The sequence below is a fragment of the Pelophylax lessonae genome, assembly GCF_965119305.1.
Source record: "Pelophylax lessonae genome assembly, chromosome: 3".
NCBI lineage: Eukaryota > Metazoa > Chordata > Amphibia > Anura > Ranidae > Pelophylax > Pelophylax lessonae.
Window position 1 is genome coordinate 579,004,157 of NC_138770.1, and position 24,574 is coordinate 579,028,730.

Sequence of the window (24,574 nt, forward strand, 5' to 3'; positions counted from 1 at the left end):
CTCCTTAGCCAACCCAGCGCTCCTCAGCGGTATAAAATAAAGGAATGGCCAAAATAGTGAAGTACGCTCATGCAATTTATTAAATGTAAGGTAGATACACTTACATTTATACAGGTAAAAACGGGCATTCAGTCAAACAATGTCCGAGGATGATACAGACGAGTATCGCTTCCGCATCTCAAAGCGTCTCATCCGAACCCGGAAATGGCATAGCAGTGTGATTGCGCTCCAAGAGTCCCGACCGGTTTCGTCAGCACGCAGGCCGTCGTTGTCAAGGGTCATATGCTTGCATTGACCCCCCTATAACTAAGGGGTCGGTGCCTTCTGGTAAGCATTTCCACACATTGGGTGTCTGTGGTGAAGGGAATGAAGATTTGATTACCTGTGGAAGAATCATCCTTTAGAGACTGTATTAAGCCTTGTTGGTGTATGGGACTTTTGACAATTTTCAATTACACTGTGCACTTTAGATGCTTACTCTGTACACCTTTTAGGTGTATTTATACCATGTATATGTAAAGTTTAAAAAAAAAGGCAATTTGTTCTTAAAGCTGTGTTCCACCCAAAGGTGGAACTTCCGCTCATCTGTTCCCCCCCTCCCCCCCCTCCGGTGCCACATTTGGCACCTTTCTGGGGGGAACAGGTACCTGTTTCTTGACAGGTACCCTTCCCATTTCCGTCCCTCAGAAGTTCCGTCCAACTTCTCCTTCCCCGCCAATGAGAATGCACTGTAGGGAACTGGTTGTAAATCCAAAAGGCTTCATTGGCGTTTTCCCTTAGAGTAAATGAAAGCTGGGGTGCTGACATCGTGGGTTCCCTGGACAGGTAAGTGTCTATATATTAAAAGTCAGCAGCTACAGTATTTGTATCTGCTAATTTTTATTTATTTTTTTTCCACAGCTGGAAAACCTCCTTTAACCACTTGAGCCCCGGAAGATTTTACCCCCATTCCGAACAGGGGGTATTTTGCGATTCGGCACTGCGTGACTTTAACGGACAATTGCGCGGTCGTGCGACGCTGTACCTAAACAAATTTGGCGTCCTTTTTTTCCCACAAACAGAGCTTTCTTTTGGTGGTATTTGATCACCTGTGCAATTTTTTGATCACGCGCTATAAACAAAAAAAGAGCGTCAATTTTGCAAAAATAGCAATATTTTTCAAATTTTTTTATATGAAATTTCCCCAAAAAAAATATGTAAAAATCAAAATTTTTTAACATTTTCGGTCAATTTGTTTTAAGCTACCTATGTTTGGTAAAAAAAATCGCAAAAAGCGTATTTTGATTGGTTTGCGCAAAAGTTATCGCGTTTACTAACAAAGGGAAAGATTTTTGTCATTTTTGTTGTTTTTTTTTTTAACGCGTAATGGCGGCGATCTGCGATTTTTTTTTTTTTTGCGGTACTGCGACATTGGGGCGGACAGATCGGACATTTGTGACACTTTTGGGGTTACCAGTGACATTTCTACAGTAATCAGTGCTATATATATGCACTGTTACTGTAAAAATACACTGGTAGTGAAGGGGTTAACTTTATTTGGGAGGGAGGGGCTGTGTGTATCCCTAGGGGCGTGCTTTCTACTGTGATTGGCTGTGGCTTGAGCTGTAAGGACACTGATCAACGGATCTACATACTAGATCCGTGTGATCAGTGTCTTTACAGCGAGGAGAATGACAGGTGGCTTGTTTACACACGCTGCCTGACATTCTCCCTCTCCCCCGCCGATCGCTGAGTGACCGGCGGACATCGGGTCCGCTGGTCACACGCGCGGGGGGGTCCGTGACCACGCGGGAGCGCGCCTCCGGCGGCGCGCGCTCGCTCCCTAGACCCTCACAAGCTAGTGACGTAGCTCTACGTCACTTTGCCTGTGAGGGGCTGACTGCCGACGTAGATCGGCGTTAGGCAGTCGGCAAGTGGTTAAATATCTATATTTAGTGGTAAATATAAAAAAACAACTATATGGTTAGGGAGGAAAATATCGAATCCACTCTAAGAATAACAGACAGAAGAGATATCTACTGTATATACCAGGGATCCTCAAACTACGGCCCTCCAGCTGTTGCGGAACTACACATCCCATGAGGCATTGAAAAAACTTTGACAATCACAGACATAACTAGGCATGATGGGAATTGTAGTTCCTGAACAACTGGAGTTTGAAGACCCCTGGAATATACTATTAGAGGTCGAATCTTGTAAATATCATCAGATTCAGAGATCAAATTTTTTATTTAAAGGAAAAAAAAAATTAAAGACCATTTTGCTTATTTTCAGACAGAACTGTAATATATTACATATGACAGACTCCCTTGTCCTAGGCAGATGGCTTGATTAAAAGCTCCCTGCGCCTGCTTTTACTTATACTGGCCATAAATACATTTTCATTTTAAGAACGTTCCTTTGATTTTCGAATTGTTAGTGGGGTCAAATCGACATTCGTTTTCCACAACAGTGACGGGAAAATTCAAAGGAATAGAAAATAAAAGTTCTTGACCAAAGGAATTGTCAGACTGTGCAAGTGGTTTTCCTTTGAAAATTTCACTTGCTTTTAGCATTCAGTTTTAAAATGAATGTAATTTCTAAACAACATTCTTCCATTGTGCGAATGTACAAAGATTTTTCAAATGAATATTCTCATCTGAAAATCGATACGTGTATGGCCAGCCGAAAGGACCGGTTAACAGCTATGCAGTTTGCTCTTGATCCGTTTCTGCAGTGCTCTTTGCTGTGTGTTTTGCGCACACGATTTTGCTGCATTTTGCATTTTTTGGCCAATTTGTTGTTGGGTAGATTAAAAAACGCAAATTGCAGCAAAAATGCACTACATGCAGCTTCTCTATTGAAGTGTGTTGAACCAAAAAAGGAAAAAAAAAAAAAAAAAAAGTACAGTTTTTTTCATTGAAAAAAGTCCCTGACCCTTTCCAAATACGCATCGGCTGAAAAAAAGCATAGATGTGAACGTGTCCCATAGGAAACCATATTAAATGAACTGTAGTGTGTTTCTACAAAAAGCGCCAAAAAGCATAGGTGTGAACCAGGCCTAAGACGTTTAGTAGCAGCAGCATGCTCTTTTCTCTATCACCTGTCACAATGGGGTTTTAGCACAAAAAGAGCAGATAATCGCTACTATGAGGGGTTCATTTATACTGTAAAACAGTGAAAGTAATAATATGTTACTTATATCATATATATAAAGTAATAGTAAATACGCCCAGAAGTAGGATATATGGGCATTTTAACCAGGCGTAAGACCTGAAGCTATATGAAAGGTGGAAGGGAGGGCTGAGACTTTTTTCATGGATATGATCATTTTAAATATAATGCACAATACTGGTAAAAGTTTACTTTCAATGTAACTGTAATGCCTTATATTACCTCCATTCCATCAGCCTCCACCTTCTCTGGGTTTAGATGCTGACCTTCCCTGCACACAGCCTTTAAACAACAAACATATTATACTTACCTGCACTGTGTAATGGTTTTGCACAGAGCAGTCCTGATTCTCCTCTTCTGGGGTCCCCACCAATGCTTCTGGCTCCTCCTGCCTTCAAAGTGCTCCAATAGCAAGCTGCAATGTATAGTATAGAGTGCCCCTATAGCAAGGTAAAACATTTTCTGACTTTTTAGAACTCACTTCCTGTCCAGGACTACATGTCCCATGAGGCATTGCTCCTCACACATTTACAAGTTCTCAGGCACCTACTGACATGTATGGAGGGTGTGCTGAGCTGTATGTGCGCTGCAATGTGTCTTCTGACATGTATGGATGGTGTACTGAGCTGTATGTGTGCTGCACTGTGTCCTCTGAAATGTATGGACGGCGTACTGAGCTGTATGTGTGCTGCACCGTGTCTTCTGACATGTATGGATGGTGTACTGAGCTGTATGTGTGCTGCACTGTGTCCTCTGAAATGTATGGACGGCGTACTGAGCTGTATGTGTGCTGCACCGTGTCTTCTGACATGTATGGATGGTGTACTGAGCTGTATGTGTGCTGCACTGTGTTTTCTGACATGTATGGACGGTGTACTGAGCTGTATGTGTGCTGCACTGTGTTTTCTGACATGTATGGACGGTGTACTGAGCTGTATGTGTGCTGCACTGTGTTTTCTGACATGTATGGACGGTGTACTGAGCTGTATGTGTGCTGCACTGTGTCTTCTGACATGTATGGACGGCGTACTGAGCTGTATGTGCATTGCACTGTATTTCCTGATATGTAAACAAATAATGCATTCTGTATGCAGGCCAACTAATCAGCTGACCAACTAATCAATTATGAAAATAGTTGACAACTATTTTTATAATTGATTAGTTGTCGATTAATCGATAGGTGTTTTGGCCCTACTTCTAATAGACGAATTCACTATTTTACTCGAGAAAGTCTCATTTGTCTTGCTGCAGCTGTATGACATTTAATGTAAAACTCATGGCAAGAAGTACAGGTTAGTGAGACCCCATCATTTCCCACTGCTAGGTGTCCCTCCCTTACAGATGGGTAGTAGAAAGCTGTGGCTCACCTGGTTTACCCAGAACTAAATAGAAACCTGACCTAAGACACCTGGAAATTGTTACTGCTGACCTAGTTGCCTGGCTGTCATGCTGACCTTTGGGTTCAAAACTGCGCCTCCGATCCAGAACAAGCATGCATATAAGGATTTTTTTTTCTTTTTGCTGTCTCTTAAGTTTTGCATACCTAATATAGGTCAGAGAAAGTATTGACGCTTGTTTCTCAGCACGACATATAGACAACTAGTATTTTTTTTTTTTTTTAGTAAAGGGTCAACCGTGCCAAACACCTTATTTCTCTCATAACTGGCTTATATGAAATCTGTTACTTGCTGGGTTTATCATAGACATAGTCATTTACATTACAAGGATTGTAAAATGTCAGATGGCACTAAGCAATGGGATATCTCTAGGATGTGTTAAGTTTGCCCATTTGCAAGGGTCCTGTTTTAACATAGATGTACAGGTGCATCTCACAAGACTGAATTACTAAAATACATTTGATGATATTCTATTTTTGATATGCACCTGTATTGATTAGGGTATGTTTTCCTTCACTTGCAACAAGACGTAGGTGAAATTCCTCCAAAGTGAGGGCATTCCCACCTTAGTTTTTATTGGAACATTTGGTCCCAATTAGAAGATTTCTATTCACTTCTTGCTCTCATGACACCTATAAAATTTAGGGTATCTCCTCACTTTTGTGTCTCAGTGTCAATGGTCACCAGGACAGTTAGTCACCAGCAGGGACACATAATAAAAAATTGGCAGAGGGTCTAACCCCGCCACTCTCACAATTTGTGGGTTTTATGGACTTAGAACTAGCTTACAGAACTGTATCTAGAGGGCACAGAATGCTGTACATTTTAACTGCAAGCAAAACTAGATCTTGTCAAGTGCAAGTACATAGACATGACACATGAGGAATAGAGGACTAGCCTGTGCCAGCTTACAGCGAAGAACTGGACACATCACGATTTGTACACAACATTTACACAGCATTGTACATGTCTACGCCTCTTACAAGCTAATGGGGAGGTTTATCTACCTTTTACTCTAAATGCGTGGTGTTCTAAATCTAAACCATACCTTTTTATGGAGCCCTTATCACTTTGGACATTATTCTTTTTGGCAGGTCGCTTTACTAAGTATATTTACCATTTTTTTCATCATCCACTTGATAAAGGTTACGAAAGAGTTGAGTAACCGTTTGCTCCTAAATGATGACATATTTCCAGTGTACTGACCTAAGTGGCAAACTAAAGTGTTTTCATTGAACCGGAGAGCTGGGACATCTCTCAAGAAATAGAGCCAGCGAGGTTGCAGGCTTCTTTGAGTCGGGGAAAGTACAGGTCTTCAGTAAACCATGGTAATGAAAGCAGACATAGGTCCTATTCCACAACGCCTTACATTTTTTATTATGAATAAACTAGCCTCCAAGGAGGAGAGCAATACCACACTAGTAAAAATGTGGCCTTTCCTGAATAGCCAACATCCGCTACAGCGTGCCTTCCTTATGAGATTGTGTCTTCCTTGTACGAGATGCTGGCACATTGACGTACAAAAAAATAGCCACCACCCCAATCTTTAACTACCCTTTGCAGCAATGGTTACATAGAAGGGTGACACATGTCCAAAAACAAACAGGCAAAAATTCCCACTTCACTCACCAGCCAGCATGCAACAAACCGAATCGACTCTAATAGTTTGCGTTAAAAGCAATGGGTTTAGTTTGCACACTTTTGCAAATATATGCATGAGCTGCAGAGGCCACGTCATGGCACCCCAATGTACTGCAGTCCTAACTCTATAATTTTGAGAGTCTCCCAAGTTGGAGCACATATATAATAGATAGATTAGGGGCAGGTCTGCCTAGAGGGAGCCCACCCATCGTTAAAGGTATTGACGCACTGGACACCCAGTAAAAGCATAATGGCAGCGAAGGTATCCAGTGCGTCCCCTCACCAGTTCATCAACGATACAAAAAAATAGCGAACCCCCCACCCTCTAACTGGCCTTTGCAGCATGGAGCACATGGAGGAATGACGCATGTCAAAAAACAGACAAAAATGCCCAGCTCACTTATCAGCAAGCCTGCAACAAATCAAATTGACCATGTCCAACAGCTCCCATTAAAAAAGAAGGGGTTCCGTTTGCACATATTTGCAAATATATGCGTAAACTGCAGCAGCCATGTCATGGCACCTCAGTGTACTGCAGTCCTAACACTCTAATTTTGACAGTCTCCCAAGTAGAGCACATATATTGTATAAGATTGGATAGATTAAAGGATAAGGTAAATTTCTTGCACATGTTACAGGTGGAACATGTAACCTGTTCTAGCAGCTGCAGCCAATCTCCCTCTCCCCCACCAAACTTTTTGAATATAATGTGGGTCTCCGCCCACCTGGCCACATCACTCATTTATAGTCCTCTGTGAATAGAAAACTACAAGTCCCAACAGACTTTTCAGCTGTTGGCTTGTAGTTCTCAATGAACTACCATCGCGCTGTTGATTTTTCATTCATTCTTCCTGTCAATGCCTAACTGCTTACCAGTACGAGTAAACCGATAAACTGACGGGTCTGCAGAAGTTCTGCATGGCACCCGTGATCTGCTGATCGCTGGCGCAATGCGTTACAAGTATATTAAGTGAAAATCGCCTGCGCCAATCTATTGTGTAAAAATAAATAGTAAAAACCTGTATAAATACTATGAAGGAGATTGCAGCTGCTCCACTTTCACCATAAAGGATAAAAGAAATGCTAAACAAAATAAACAGCAGCGCAGTAATCCTAATACGTGTAAGTCTCCCTACTTCAAATAATGATATACATAATTACATCATATAAATATAACAATTGTGCAATAAATAAAGTGCAATAAATCTGCCGCTAGCCAGCGGTATACATAAATTAATCTCCAATTAATGTATGTAAAGTGAATAAAACTGTAAACAATATCAGTATTAAGTGCATATATTTATAACAAGTGCTCTGTGCAAATTGCAAATCAGTCCTTTAACTTTGCCTTACATTAGTCCATTTACATTCCTAGGCATGCAAAGGGATAGTAATGGTGGGAACCTCTTTAAAGTGGTGGGAGCCTCTTGTCACCCAATGGTGGAAACCTCTTATCACCCAATACACCTTGTGGGTAGATGGGGGCTTACCAGATAAAGTTAAACTCGAGCTTTATTTCAATTGATATGCATCTGCATACAGGACGACTCCCAAGCCCATGGGTTCACTCCCTATGCCGTTCCTTGCACCTCCGCCAGTGTCTCCTACACAGCTTAGGCAAAAACACCAAGGAGCTGCATACAGGACGACTCCCAAGCCTGTGGGTTCACTCCCTATGCCATTCCTTGAACCTCCGCCAGTGTTTCCTACACAGCCCAGGCAAAAAACACCAAGGAGCTCCACATAGCGTAATACGTTCTTAAAATATCTTTATTTATTAAAAATGCCAGTAAAAATACATAATCTGCTTCAAGACACCCCCCCCCCCCCGCTAACCGCTCTATGCACTAGTACCGTGTGGCTGCTGTGTTTGCTCTCAGCATACTCTCTCTCTGGCAACCAGTAGGCGGATGAACGTAGCGTGTCTATCCGATTCAGATGTCCGTGGTGGGCGTGTCCGTCAGCTTTACATGTTTCGTCATTACGTTGACGTCCTCGGAAGCTGTGCGGCACGCACCATTCTGTCTCCTATTATACCCTTCCCTCAGACTGACTAAACAATCTCCTCCTTCCTGTTCTCAGCCCTATTGTGGATACACTCTTATCCTGGTTGACCCTTTCATGCCCAATACATACATGCCGGCTCGATTATAGCGTATCGGGCATGAAAGGGTCAACCAGGATAAGACCGCGAGGTGTATCTGCAATAGGGCTGAGAACAGGAAGGAGGAGATTGTTTACAGTCTGAGGAAAGGGACTGATTTGCAATTTGCACGGAGCACTTGTTATAAATATATGCACTTTACACTGATATTGTTTACAGTTTTATGGACTTTACATACATTAATTGGAGATTAATTTATGTATACCGCTGGCTAGCAGCAGATTTATTGCACAATTTTATATGATGTAATTATGTAGATCATTATTTGAAGTAGGGAGACTTACACGCAATGCGTTACAGGCTCTCAAAACAAAAAAATTGTAAATGCACATTTTTTTTACCTGTGAAAAAAATGCATTTATTATTTTTTTTTTTTTTTGTTAAAAGGTGAACTTATACTTTAAGAGTAGGTGTGCCTGGAGGGAGCCCAACCCTCCTTAATGGTATAGGGATGGACTCGACACCCAGCAAAAGCACGATGTCATCGAAAGTATCCACTAATGACATACCCCAATCTTGAGCATCACATTATTTTTTTTCAGTAATGGAACTCGGAACTGTCTTGCTGTTGTGTCATGGAAGAATATTTTAAAGACATACAGCAGAACCTTGAAAAAAAAAAAGTGCAGTACAGAGAAAAGTAAATACATTGGTTAATGTTTTATGCTACAGCTCTATATAGTTTATGCACAAATTTAGGCTTATTTGATCTTTTACTATCTTCTAAATTGGGCCACATTTTCAGACTTTAGCTAGGCCAGGTCTACATCAGCTTGATAATACAGAGCGGTGATGTCACACATATACGTTTCTATATTTCTGAGCTTATGAGGAAAATCACATTTTAGGAAGGAGCTACAGGATGATGAGCTAAAAGATCTTTCTTCCATTTTTTTCTTCCACAGTCCAAGAAGCAATGGCATTTTATACAGAGATGAGCCTTGAATGCAAGCTTGCATATTGAGTAAACAAGGGAAAGAACCATAAAATGAAAATATACAGTTATCTTTTGATATATGCTGTATATGTCCTGAAGACAATAGTAAAATCTTGAGAGCCTCCCATTTTTAGATGGGCAATCATGATGGAAGTTGCATATTTTATTCTTGACTTGAAGGATTTTTTTCTGCATGGTGCAAAGGGTTTAACAGGAGGCCTTTTCTTTAATTTTGGAAGATTTCTTCAACCACCGATCCCATTTTATGGACTTATTGCCCCACTGGTGGCTTGTTCTCTTTTAAAGCAAGGTGTCTGTAACCTTATTAATCTTCACTGCTGATATAATCGTACTTCCCAGGAATTACTTGATTCTTTATTATTTGCCTGTCAGGGTGAGGACCAGAGTGTAAAGCTGTCTTATCTTTTATCTGAACCCAATGCTGACAATAGACACTATAAAACTATCATATTGCAAACGTACTGCCAGGAGTACATGAAATCTTTGTCCATTTTCAGTGCTGAGTGTGAGCAGATGATTTGAATTGGGGCTTTACAGATTGACACTGGGTGGATAGAACTGTTCTGTCAGGGAGAGAACACAAGTGAATAACACACAGGCCCAGGCAAAAAGGTTATTTTGCACTACTAAAAAGCCACGAGGGGCAAAAAAAAACACCAATACTTCAGGTATAGTGGAGCATATGACTCACCCCCACCCTCCTCTCATTTAATTATCCTAGTGTTTAGCCCACCACTATCATTTTGGGCAGGGAGATCATCATTGGTGCTTTAACCTTCCTAGCGGTATTCCTGAGCGTGACTCGGGGTTAGATTTTAGAGCCAAAAGCGGTAACCCCGAGCCACACTCGGGGTAGCGCTAGGAAGATCGCTGGATCCTGGTAGAGGTTTTACTTACCTTTTCTCCGGGATCCAGCGAAGAATGCGGGCGGTATGCGGCGGCGGAGCTTCCTCCCGATCGTCTGCGAGCCCCGACTTCCGTCTCCTGCAACGTGACGTCCGCCGGGGGGTGGAACCGGCGGCAAATTCAAATGTAAAAACACCCAAACACACTGATACCGTTCAAAATAAAGAAAAATCACATTACATTGCCCCCCAGTGCCCTTTCCTGCAGTTTTACTGTACTTTTTATGTAAATAAATATATATATATAATATTCACACACACACACACACACACACACACACACACACACACACACACACACACACACATATATATGTGTGTAATTCTTGTGAATGAGCAGCCCAAACCAACTGTATATATATATATATATATATATATATATATATATAATAAATGTGTACAGTTGGTTTGGGCTGCTCATTCACAAGAATTACATGCAAAATAATGGTACCGCTTTCAGCACCTAAAATCCAAAAGAATCATACCGCCAGGGAGGGTTAATCACAACCAAATGTGATTCTTAGCCTACACTAGGCTCCCTTTCCATATTCCGTCTAGAATTCAGGGGTGACAAACTCAGTTTTATCATGGGCCATATCAGCATTTTGGCTGCCCTCAAAGGGCCAGTTGTATCTGTAAGGCTAGATGTCTAGAGCCCCCATCCCTCCTTACATCAGATATCAAGAGCCCCCCACCATCAGATTTTAAGAGTCCCCCACCCTTCCTTACATCACAGTGCATCCCCCTTACCTTGTGCTGCTGCCAGGAAGAACCTGGGGTGGAGCTGGGAAGCAGAAAATGCAGGGTCTGGAGGAGGACCAGAGGAGGGCTGGAGTCTGCTGAATGCCGATACCAGGGGAGGTGGAGAAGAGGGTATGCTGCAGCTGCACAGAGAGGTGCAGGATCGTTTGGAAGGAGTTCTGTCGTCCTCTCTGCTACCGACTACTGAGACGGGAGTGGCAGCCTTTCTGAGGCTGCACGGAGAAGTGCAGGATCTGGAAGAGGAGTTTTGTCCTCCTCTCTGCTGCCAACTGCTAAGACAAGGTGGTGGTGGAGACAACGGGGATGCCACAGTTGCAGGAGAGGTGCGAGGGCCAAATGAAATGGCCTGGTGGTCTGGATTCAGTCCAGGAGCCTTGTGTTAGACACATGGTGTAGATGAACCCAGTGATGGAACAGGGAGTATGTGCTGCTGGGAATGCCCCCCCCCCCCCTTAGAGCAAACCTGGTACTTTGCCTTGTAGGATTGTAGGAGACTAAAACAGGTTTTGCTTTAAGAGGGGAGATTCTAATTTTTACAAATAAACCTTTCCTGACAGGTTCTCTGTAACCTTTGCACAGTCCAGCCATCATAACATAAGAACATGTCTCATGTTCTAGTAGATGTCTTCCTTTTTCAGCCTGTTGCTAGAATCTGTCACATTGCAATGATTACAGTGTATAACCAGCATAACAAAGCCAGCTTAGTAAATATATGGAAATGTGAGCAGAATTGTGATGAGAGTCATATTAGCATTTCACTGGGAAATGTTAATTCTGAAGCTATCTGTCACATCTGCCAGAGTAAAACAATAGTCCTCCCGAGAGCCCTATTTCCCAGCATTCTCCAATGTCTAGTTATCTGCTGCATTCTTTTGTCAGATGATTTACTGGTGGTCAAAGATTATTGTAGGTCTTATCAACATGTGTGCTTCCCAATCTCCATATTGCAGGAGGCTGATGTGTTTAAAAATTATTAAAAGCAAACTATAGTCTTTTTTTTAAAGTTTAGATATATGCAGGAATGTAATTAGACAAAATAACATATCTTATAAATATCTGTTCTTGCTTAAATATTGTGTTTTGTGTAGAGTTTGTAGGTGTTCTAGTGAATGGGGACAGTCATGTTTGCCTAATACATATGCAGCCTATCCAGTTTAGCACATTAATAGTGCTTTGCTGATTGATGGAAAACCGTAGATTTTAATACACATCCTCCATTCAATAAAATGAATGTTTTTAAATTGGTTTCTTCATATAAATTATCAGTCCATTAACCTAACACTAAGAGTCGGTTCACACTAATCCGACTCAAAGTCGCCCCGACTTCGGGCGACTAATGAAGTCGCCCATGCAGCGCGACTTCAGTGCGGCTTGCAATGATGTAAATTGACAGCACTATAGAAGTACCTGAAATAAATAAATAGAAGTCAATACAGGTCGCTCCGACTTTGCCAAAAAATAGTGCAGGAACCTTTTTTCTAAGTTGGAGCGACTTGAGTTGCTCTTATTAGAACGGTTCCATTGCACAGCATTGGAAGCTACTTGTCAGGCGACCAAGTCACCTGACAAGTCGGATTAGTGTGAACCGGCACTTAGAAGCCAGAGTTTGAGTGTTATTTTATCCCAACCTCAAACCGATCTTGTCCTGCTCTCCTCAGTAGACCCCTCATTAGACCTCCATGGATAGAGATATTAGAGTTTAACTGATAAAATAGAATCTGTGGCTGGGGAGGCGACCATCCAAACCCCTGCCATGAGAGTCGGGAATCCAGATTAATAACAGCCAGTCTGTGTTATTTCCTTGTATATCTAAAGAGACAGTGGGTGGCAGATCCCGGTCACAGGCTTGTGGGTGTTCATTGTAGGTTCTGTTTATAGTTCAACTTGTGCACTCTGAATTACCTATATACCTGGATTGGTAGGTTCAGCCAATACATGTAATATTTCTGGGTACCATAGGTTACCTACAGAAAGGTTTTTTTGGCACAAACATGGATACCATATTTGTTTGTTTAATGTGGGGCGTACCAAAAGCAAGCAATTCAATATGAATGATGCTCTTGTTAACAAATTTCTGACTACATAAAAAATGTTAACTTTGTTTTATGAAAGTCAAGGTGAGCAATTCTTTTTCTAAGCCATACAGGAGTGATATGAGCTAAAAAAAAAAAAAATTAGGGGCAACCCCCACTTTGCCCCCCAAAAAAAGAGGAGAATGGACTATCTCAGTACCCGAATATTTACAATGACATAATGAAATTTTGAATTTTTTATTTATACAAATAAATTACTATAAATAATTACTGAAAATTACTGCTGGTAATGCTGAGCACACGAGATATAAACAGTCCTCAATGTACAAATAAATCCTCTAAATATTTCACAGCAACAATCACTTCTTCAGGAGGAAATGTTTAAAGTACCATCTGTTAAGAAAACATAATGACACTATAACATCTTAAGTAGCATGTACAGTATATTGATAAAATGAATGAGGGGGAGAGGCAGTCACTAAGTTGCTTTCCCAAGAGGAGTATTTGAGCACAGAGTTAGTCCATTGTTCCCTTTTTCTGGGGGGCAAAGTGGGGGTTGCCTCTGGTTTTTTACATTTACTATTGTAAGGATGATGGTACCCCCATATCTTTTTATTCGCTTGATTCATTAGAGGGCCGTAATTTATTCTATTATGTGATAAAAGCAGAATAGAATTTGATGCCCACAGCAACTAGATTCTTACATTTTTAAAGCCTGTACCATGACAGCTAGATTGGGACTACCTGCTGTGGCACATTTCTTTCACGCCAATCATTTTAATGTATATAGTACAGTATATAGATGCTTGTACAGTAGACCAGGATATTGGTGAGAGTACCAATTTGAAACAAACAAAGGTAAAATTCCCAGTTCAATCTGCTAGCCAGTCTGCTTACCAACCAAATTAAACTGTCTAACCGTTTGCGTCAAAACAGGGGTTTAGTTAACACACATTTGCAAACGCATGTGAAAGCTGCAGGGCCACTCCACGGCTCCCTGTATTACCTGCAGTCCTACTCTAATGAATTTAAAAGAGCCTTCACAGTGGAAGCACATGCAAGCGAATGGATAGATATGGGGCAGGTGAGCCTGGAGGTGGCCCATCCCTCCCAGCTGGGCTTCCATTATGCCCCCAATTACCTTTCAGAGGAGGGATGGGCCACCTCCAGGCTCACCTGCCCCATATCTATCCATTCGCTTGCATGTGCTTCCACTGTGAAGGCTCTTTTAAATTCATTAGAGTAGGACTGCAGGTAATACAGGGAGCCGTGGAGTGGCCCTGCAGCTTTCACATGCGTTTGCAAATGTGTGTTAACTAAACCCCTGTTTTGACGCAAACTGTTAGACAGTTTAATTTGGTTGGTAAGCAGACTGGCTAGCAGATTGAACTGGGAATTTTACCTTTGTTTGTTTCATGTGTGGAGCCCTTCCATGTGTTCTTTGCTATGGAGGCCAGTAATGGGTGGGGGCAGTGGCCATTTTGTTTGAGAGTACCAATTTCCCTTCTCCCCTCTGCAGTTTTATAGGGTGTGTATACAGTGGTGGGATTCAGCCGATTCGTACCGGTTCCACAGAACCGGTTACTAAATATTTGGAAGTTCGCCGAACCGCCTTACTGTGACCATCTGTATCATCCGCTCTGGCTCTCTCTGCCTCTGTCCCTGCCTGTGGCCGTGGCGGCTGCGCTCTCTCTCTACGGGGAGGCGGCCAGAGCCCACACACTGCACTGGTTGCTAGGCTAGAGCCGCTTAGCGTCTAGCAACCAGTGACGTCACCCCCTTTCTTCTCCAGGCCGCCGCGCCGCCGCCTCCCAGTCCCAGACTATTACAATTTGGCTCCAGAAAAGGGTGGACCCGGGGCGCAGAGCAGTGCGCCCCGAGCCCACCCATTGTGTGACAATAGCGAATGAAAATTCGCTATTGTCACACGGATCCTCCTCCTGGCCAATCAGGAAGCGGGACCCACTTCCTGATTGGCCGAAAGGCAAACCCCATGCCATTGGCCGAGGAGGAGGCGGGAGGACTGAGGACTCGAAGAGATGCGGGGACTGAAGAGAAGCCGCCGCTACAGGTAAGTGCACTGTTCTCGGGGGGTCACTGTGCATTGAAAGGGGGCACGCTGGTCACTGTGCATTGAAAGGGGGCACGCTGGTCACTGTGCATTGAAAGGGGGCAGGCTGGTCACTGTGCATTGAAAGGGGGCACGCTGGTCACTGTGCATTGAAAGGGGGCACGCTGGTCACTGTGCATTGAAAGGGGGCACGCTGGTCACTGTGCATTGAAAGGGGGCACGCTGGTCACTGTGCATTGAAAGGGGGCACGCTGGTCACTGCATTGAAGTGGGCACGCTGGTCACTGTGCATTGACAGGGGGCACGCTGGTCACTGTGCATTGACAGGGGGCACGCTGGTCACTGTGCATTGAAAGGGGGAACGCTGGTCACTGTGCATTGAAAGGGGGCACGCTGGTCACTGTGCATTGAAAGGGGGCACGCTGGTCACTGTGCATTGAAAGGGGGCACGCTGGTCATTCTACATTGAAAGGGGGCACGCTGGTCATTCTACATTGAAAGGGGGCACGCTGGTCACCGTGCATTGAAAGTCGGAACTGGTTACTAAAATTTCTCTATCGCTCATTGACAGACGTAGTCTTCTTGATTCTCAAGAGCTGGGTTATGTTGTCTCCGCAGGAGTAGGACTAGGCAGAATGACAAAACGTTCTGGCTCCACCCTAGGGGGCAGTCCCTGAGGGTATATCCTCCCTCTCTCTGCTACAGGGAATCAGTTTTTTTCTGTCTAGTCAGGAGTAAGGACCTAAGTTCCTTGCTGGGATCTTTTGGTCCTGGCAAGACTTTTTTTCTTTAAGAAAAAGACATTTTTTAGGTAGTTTTCTCCAGTGTTTTTTTCCTGTGAGATCTTCAAGCAAAAATGCCGGACTGGGCGACACTTGTGGTCACCCCAGCCGGCCTACGAGCGCGTGCAGACCAGGCATTGCGCTTGGTCGGCCGCGACATATTCAAGTAAGTATGCGGGGCCGGGCGACGGGCTGGATGTGAGATCCAGTGGTCACCCCGGTTTCTGCCTAAAAGCGCGTGCAGACCAGTGCGCTGAGTCGGCCGCGACGGAGTCCCAGTAAAGGGACTGACTTTGCGAGTTAAAAGCTCGTTTGGACGCCAGGACCAGAGAGTCGAGGCGTCCACAAACCCCCACCTCGGTGGAGAGGGTATTATGAAGAGAGGGTGCCTGTCGGTTCGGTATGGTGAGTAAAACGTTCCCTTTTTTTCTCATTTATGAGGCAGTATATATTATGGGCCCCTCCATATATGGTCAGTATATATCTGACACTTACAAGTCCCCCTTGTAATACAGCATGTGTTTGTGGGAAGTGGACTTGGTTCAAGAGCTAACACTCTACCCAGCAGACTGTAACATTACAGCAAACATAGGAGGTATAATCCTACCTTATGTGCAGTGTATCTCTGTAGATCCATATGTCACCTCTCAGCAGAGTGCAGGTGGATGTGCTGGGAAGACGATATCGGCGGTCCGCCGCCATTTTGCCGTAGACCGAATGCATGTATGTCCTCAGGTCACGCCGGCCGCCATGTTTTTGGAGTCTTATGTCTCTTCTATGGGGGCGGCCATGTTTTGTGAGCCCAGCTTCCTCGTGGAGGGCTGGGAACGCCGGAAGGCGTACACAGGGGGCGGAGCCACGCCTTCTGCCCGGGAAAAAGCAAACAGCTCCTTCCAGTCTGTGTAAGACAGACGCTGGCTGCAGTTTGTGGAAACTGCACTGCATCGGTTGGTGAGCCTTGGGGGTCCCTCTCTCTCTCTCTGGGATCGAGAAGCAGGTACTCTGAGGGGCGCTATTGCGCTAGGGGGAGACACACAAAAAAAAAAAAAAAAAAAAGTTTTTTTGTTTATTGCTGGCAAAAGTGTCCTGTATTAACATGGACCCTGCCACTCATGTATCTCCTCCGGATCCCCTCGAGGGGTCTGCGGGATCCTCCAGCACCCCATTGACAATTGAATCTTTGTCAGCCATTATGGAAACTTTTGTGTCCCGGGTGGAAGTGGCTTGTCAGGGACAGGGCGCAAGAAAGCGACCCCCGCCTAACCCCTTATTATCTGAAACCTCGGATTCAGACTCTGAGCCTATTTCTGCAGTTGCAGGTACTTCATCTGGTATTGGTGTCTCGGGTCCTGTCTCTTCAGACAGTGAGGAGGATGTTTCGGCATCTGCCATAGCCCGAGAGGAAGCGTTGGTAAACGCACTCATTGTATCTGTTCAAGAGACTTTAAGGTTACAGGGTATTCCATCAGAAATAGCTGAAACTGAGATCCCTTTTGGGACTAAAAAGCGCATCAAAGTGGCAAAGGTTTTTCCATTGCCCAAATGTTTTGGCAATCCAATCGATGAAGAATGGCGTCTGCCAAAACGCACTTTTAATATTTCCAAACGCATTGACAGGCGTTATCCGTTTGAGGAAACCCTTATTAAGAAATGGACAGAACCACCTGTGGTGGATTCACCAATTTCTAGATTGAATAAAGCCATGGTTATTCCTTTAGAAGACGCTCCGTCTTTTAAAGATCCAGTGGATCGCAAGATAGAAGCTATGTCTCGCATCATGTTTTCCTTGATTGGATCAGCTTTCAGGCCAATAATTGCTATCGGTCTGGTTTCGCAGGCTGTAACTGAATGGACCAAGTGGTTACGCCGGGACTTAGAAGAAGTCCCTCAGGCGGTATCAGATTTGTTGGAACAAATGATACAGGGGTTACAGTTTGTATGTGATGCGGCGTTAGACGCCACTCCATTAATGGCGCGAGCATCAGTCTCAGCAGTGGTTCTCAGGCGTACACTGTGGCTAAAAGGTTGGATAGCCGACCAAGGTTCCAAAAAAGCATTGGCTAATATCCCCTTTTCAGGAGAACGTCTATTTGGAGCCAACTTAGATGAGATCATTAAGGATCTCACCGGTGGAAAAAGCACCTTTTTACCGCAAAATTTTAAAGGTAGAGGAACTCGTCAAAGACGAGGGCCTTCTTTTTCTGCTCACAAGAGGTTTTTTCGTCCAGCGGGTGAAAAAACTAAGTCCTCCAAGGTTCCTACAGGAGGCGTCAGGGGTCGTTGGTCGGGCAAGCAAAAGCCCGCCCCCTCCAGACCTGAAGATAAACCATCCAAAGCCTGAAGGTGCGCCCCCACCCATAACTGGGGTGGGGGGACGTCTTCGCCGGTTCCCGGATCCATGGCTTTCCAGAATCCCGGACAAATGGGTTTGCGAAGTCATAAAGTCAGGGTACAAGATCGAGTTTCGATCTCTCCCACCGGCGCGATTCTTCCCTTCCAATATCCGACTATCTCCGGATCGTCTAGAAGATCTGCGGAGAGCAGTCACAGATCTACTACAACAAGGAGTGGTAGTCCACGTTCCTTGGACAGAACGGTTTCAAGGGTTTTATTCAAACCTGTTTACAATACCCAGGAAAGAGGGCAAAGTGCGTCCAATTCTGGACTTAAGAGCACTCAATTCTTTCGTCAACATAAGAAGATTCAGAATGGAGTCCATTCGCACGGTAGCAGCCTTCCTGCATCCAGGGGATGTCCTAGCGTCCATAGACATCAAGGACGCCTATCTTCACATTCCCATTTTCGCAGGACATCAGCGTTTTCTACGCTTTTCCGTAGAGGAGAACCACTATCAGTTTGTGGCGTTACCTTTCGGTCTCGCCACGGCTCCGCGGGTCTTCACAAAAGTGTTGGCCCCAATGTTGGCACTTCTGCGCCAAAGAGGTATATCGATTCTAGGTTACCTAGACGATCTTCTGCTTCATGCAGAGTCTCCTCAGACCTTGCTACAAAACATAGAAATTACTATGATTTCTTGACAGGAATTCGGGTGGCTGGTGAACCAGCAAAAGTCTTTTCTGGTTCCCACCCAGAGGCTCGAATATCTGGGTCTAATTCTAGACACAGTCAGGACAAGAGTGTTTCTTCCGGTAGGGAAACTTCGAAAGATTCAATCAGCAGTCCAGTTGTTACTGTCCAACAGCTGGTCTTCCCTTCGGACTTGCATGAGGGTTCTGGGGTTGATGGTGGCTTCATTCGAAGCAGTCCCATTTGCCCAGTCCCATACCCGAACTCTTCAGCAAGAGATTCTCCTCAGATGGAATCGGAATCCGGAATCCCTGGACAATCAGATACGATTGAGCAAACAGACCAGAGAGTCTCTGGTTTGGTGGCTTCGGTCTCCAATGCTCAGCCAGGGAAAGTCATTTCTGCCAATATATTGGACGATAGTGACCACGGATGCCAGTCTATCCGGATGGGGAGGAATTCTTGGTCAGTTATCTGTCCAGGGACTTTGGTCCCCGGAAGAATCCAGATTACCGATAAATGTATTGGAACTGAGAGCGATCAGACTTTGTCTGATTCACTGGACCGAGCAGCTCCAGGGCAGCCCGGTTCGGATCCAGTCGGACAATGCCACGGCCGTGGCTTATGTCAATCATCAGGGGGGCACCAAGAGTGTCCGAGCGGCCAAAGAAGTGGCTTGCATTCTTCGCTGGGCAGAACGATTTGTTCCAGCAATCTCTGCGGTGTTCATTCCGGGGGTGGAGAATTGGCAGGCAGATTATCTCAGCCGTCAGACCCTGGATCAGGGGGAATGGTCCCTCCATCCAGACGTTTTCCACCAGTTGTGCCTACGGTGGGGCACACCGGATGTGGATCTGTTGGCATCACGATTCAACAGGAAAGTTCAGAGATTCGTGGCTCGCTCCCGCGATCCTCTAGCAGAAACCGCAGACGCACTGATCGCCCCGTGGGGGCAATACCAGCTAATATATGCCTTCCCTCCTCTCGCGTTACTGCCAAGACTTCTTCGCAGGGTAGAGGAGGAAGGAATCCCAGTAATCCTGGTAGCTCCGGACTGGCCTCGTCGAGCTTGGTACGCCGACATGGTCAGACTGGTGGCGGACGTCCCGTGGAGACTTCCTCTCAGAGAGGATCTACTGTCTCAGGGACCGATCTTCCATCCTGCTTTACGATCGCTGGCTTTAACGGCCTGGCTATTGAGACCCAGGTGCTGAAGGACAAAGGTTTGTCAGCTTCAGTTATTCCTACTCTAGTTGAAGCAAGGAAAGCGACTTCCAGAAAGATTTATCATCGCACATGGAAGTCCTACATTGCATGGTGTGAACCTTTGGGGTTCCGTCCTCGGTCTTATTCGATTAGTCGAATATTGGCTTTTCTGCAACAAGGGGTTGAGCAGAAACTGGCCTTGAGTACTATCAAGGGTCAGTTCTCAGCATTAGCCATCTTCTTTCAGAAGCCTTTGGCTACTCATTCCTTGGTGCGGAATTTCATCCAGGGGGTGCGACATCTGGCTCCGCCAGTGCACGCGCCGTTACCCCCCTGGGATCTTAATTTAGTGTGTCGGTTCTTCAGAAACCTCCCTTTGAAGATATTAGGGAGATTCCTCTACCCACGTTGTCCCAGAAGGTGGCCTTCTTGGTGGCTATTACTTCTGCACGCAGGGTGTCAGAACTGGCCGCATTATCTTGTCGTTCACCATATCTGGTGGTTCATAGAGATAAGGTGGTTCTTCGTCCGAATCCATCCTTCCTACCAAAAGTAGTTTCAGAATTTCATCTGAATGAAGAAATTGTATTACCTTCCCTGTGTCCTAAGCCCAGTCATCCTCGGGAATTTGCTTTGCACTCCTTGGATGTGGTCCGGGCGATCAGGGTATACTTGAAAACGACAGACTCGTTTCGCAAGACGGATTCACTTTTTGTGATCCCAGATGGACCCAAAAAGGGGTTGCCTGCATCTGCCGCGACCATTTCCAGATGGATCAGACAGACGGTAGTGCAGGCTTATTCTATTAAGGGTCGGGAGCCCCCGTTCCCTGTTAAGGCGCACTCCACTCGGGCACTTAGTGCGTCATGGGCCTTTCGCCATCAGGCGTCAGTGGTCCAGGTGTGCAAGGCGGCTACCTGGTCGTCGGTGCATACCTTCTCTAAACATTATAAAGTTGATGTAATGGCATCGTCTGATGCCTCATTTGGCCGCAAGGTTTTGCAGGCCGCAATTTGAGGAGACCAGTGGTCTACCTCGAGGGTTTTTTCCGTTGGAAAATTTTTCTTTAGTCTCATTCTTTGTTTATAATGAGCCTTTAAAACTTCTAGTTTGGCACCGGTTGAGCCTACTAGATTGGATTTGATTTTGTCAATCCCACCCCTCATTTGTGGCACTGCTTCTGGATGTCCCAGCTCTTGAGAATCAAGAAGACTACGTCTGTCAATGAGCGATAGAGAAAAATGGATTTTTGTAAGAACTTACCGTAAAATCCTTTTCTCTTAAGCTCATTGACAGACTTAGTACCCGCCCCTCTATCATTGAGTTGGGTTGGGTTAATTTCTCTGTACTGCTTTAAACAGAACTGATTCCCTGTAGCAGAGAGAGGGAGGATATACCCTCAGGGACTGCCCCCTAGGGTGGAGCCAGAACGTTTTGTCATTCTGCCTAGTCCTACTCCTGCGGAGACAACATAACCCAGCTCTTGAGAATCAAGAAGACTACGTCTGTCAATGAGCTTAAGAGAAAAGGATTTTACGGTAAGTTCTTACAAAAATCCATTTTTTTGAATCCCACCACTGTGTATATAGATATATGCAAGTACAGTAGACCAGCAGGTTGGTTTGAGTACCACCTCTTTTTCTTCTCAGCTATATAGTATATTAGGAAGTTTTTATGTACAAGAGACTGTGACATTGGTTTGGGTACTACTACTTCCCTTTATTCCCTGGTAGTATAGTGTATAGAAATATGTACGGAAGAACTTAACATTGGTGTTTTGACTTGTTAATTTATGGTTTATAATGTGTTTCTATTGCCCAATTCCAGGGTGGCACGCTCACTCAATATGAAGGAAAGCTGCGGTTGATGGAAATCGCACAGGTGCCCAAAGCCCATGTGGATGAGTTTAAATCTGTGTCTAAATTCAAGATCTTCAACACAAATAATCTGTGGATCTCCTTGCCAGCTATCAAGCGATTGCAAGAAGCAAACTCCATTGAAATGGAAATTATAGTTAATCCCAAGGTAAATGTCCCAGGTTTGCTTGTGGAAGGAAATGATCAGAAAAATAATATCCTGTCTGACATGCAACGTAGACAGGAAATAATGATGAAATCAGTGCCAATTCTTACCTCTTACCCTTGTCTCCACAGACTTTAGATGGTGGATTGAATGTTATCCAGCTAGAGACCGCTGTGGGTGCTGCTGTCAAAAGTTTTGAAAATTCGTTGGGCATCAATGTCCCTCGAAGCCGTTTCTTGCCAGTGAAAACCACATCTGATCTGCTACTTGTCATGTCCAACCTATACAGCCTGAATGCTGGTTCACTGACCATGAGTGAGAAGAGGGAGTTTCCCACAGTGCCTCTGGTTAAACTGGGCAGCTCATTCACCAAGGTGAGGACTAGAGCGAGGCATTAACGTGGCAGTGGGTCTGTATATGTCTACACATTATGTTTAACGTGTTTTTATAGTATCGTTGCCTCTGAACAGCCGTCTACTTATGTACAAACCTGAATCCTAGCTCATAAGCCTTAGCACCCCTCACCTTGCCATAGCTACAAAGGCCTGAACCAGGAAAAGGAAACTCTGATAAAGTGATGGAAATTAGTTACAAAGGCCTGAACCAGGAAAAGGAAAGTCTGATAAAGTGATGGAAATTAATGTTTTCATTTCTGTTAGGTTTGTAAATTCAGATGGTGCACTAAACAGTTTCAGGATCTTGGCTGCGTATACAACTGCACTTTATTTGTATATTATTCAGAGGAAAAAAAAAAGGTAATAATGCTAGCAACAATCTCAAACTTGGGACAGAGCAAAAAAAAGTTGGCAAAGTGGTACTAACAAGGACGAGGTGGAAGAATATTTTGCAACAAATTAGGTTAATTGGCAACAGGTCAGTATCATGATTGGGTATTAAAAGAGCATCTTATAGAGTCAGAGCATCTTAGAAATAAAGATGGGCAGAGGTTCATCAATCTGTGAAAAGATGCATATAAAGTTTGCTGAACAATATCAGATAATTGTTCCTCAACATAAAATTGCAAGGACTTTAAATATATTTTTGTGTCCAGTACATAATCTCAAAAGATTAGAGAATCTTTGGATAATCGTGATCTTTGGGCCCTCAGACGGCACTACAGGCATGATTATGTGATCATCTGTGACATCACTGCATGGGCTGAGGAATAATGGGAAACGTCACCATCGTCACCATCGTCCAAAGCACATTTAAAGCGGAGTTCCGCCCCCCCCCCCCCCAAAAAAAAATTAAAAGTCAGCAGCTACACATACAGTAGCTGCTGACTTTTAATATTAGGTCACTTGTCCTGGAGTACAGAATCTTGGCACCACAGCCAATGTTTCCATCGGCTGTCGGGTGCTGCCGCCGCCATTGCTTTGCGGCTTCACGGCCGGGTCCCTACTGCGCATGTGCGAAGCGCGCTGCGCTCGGTAATTGGCCAGGAAACAGAGGGAGGACTAGGGGGCCAAACCTCTGATGTACCTCGTCAAAAACGGGTACCTGCTCCCCCCTGAAAGGTGCCAAATGTGGCACTGGAGGGGGGGGAGGGGGAGACAGATAAGAAGTTCCACTTTTTCCTCAGAACTAAAGAGGAGAGGGACCTTCTGGCTTATTATCTCTCAGTTAAAAAAAGCCTGCATCTCTGATGGTATGGGTGTGTTTTAGTGCATATGGAATGGGAAGCTTGTACATCTGGAAAGGCACCATTAATGCTAAAAGATATATCCAGGTTTTAGATCAGCATATGCTCCCCCCATCTAGACAATGTCTTTTCAGGGAAGGACTTGCATATTTCAACAAGACAATGCTAAACCACATACTGCATCTTTAACAGAATGACTTTGTAGTAGAAGAGTCTGGGTGTTTAACTGGGCTGCCTGCAGCTCAGACCTTTTACCAACTGAAAATATTTGGTGCATCTTGAAACAAAAAAATATCACCAAAAAAGACCCAGGACTTTTAAGCAGTTGGAATCTTGAATCTGGCAAAAATGGGACAACGTTCCTCAAAACTCCAGCAACTGGTCTTCTTAGTTCCCAGATGTTCGCAGAGCGTTGATAAAAGAAATGGGGATGCTACTCTACGATAAACATGGCCCTGTCCCAAATTTTTGGAGAGGTGTTGCTGTCATCAATTTCAAAATTATCTTATTTTTTTCCTTACAATGGTAAATTTTTGCAGTTTAAAGTGTAACTCCATTTTCATGGGGAAAAAAATCAGAAAATAAAGAAAAAACAATATAGCGTATACAATTGCGACCCAAATCATATTGTAATTGAATGTTATTAAAAATTACCTTTCCTTTTCAAACTGCAGCTGTTGTAATTTTTTGAAAATGCAATGCAATATGGCTACCTGGAGCTGTTCTGTACACAAAATGTGTACTGACCACACCCCAGAAATATCATTTCCTGCTTGTGTGATTGGCTCACCAATTTTCCCAGAAGTCTGCT

At 44.3% G+C, this 24,574-nt stretch overlaps 1 protein-coding gene across 2 annotated transcripts in view; it reads left to right on the forward strand.

The window, feature by feature from the left end:
* UGP2 (UDP-glucose pyrophosphorylase 2) overlaps positions 1-24,574 on the forward strand; it is a 241,091-nt gene that overhangs the window by 202,553 nt on the left and 13,964 nt on the right. For both annotated transcript variants that reach the window (XM_082250159.1, XM_082250158.1), the window contains exons 7-8: positions 21,927-22,124; positions 22,253-22,495. In XM_082250159.1, coding sequence (XP_082106285.1) covers positions 21,927-22,124; positions 22,253-22,495 — 441 coding nt within the window. The remainder of the gene's footprint in view (positions 1-21,926; positions 22,125-22,252; positions 22,496-24,574) is intronic.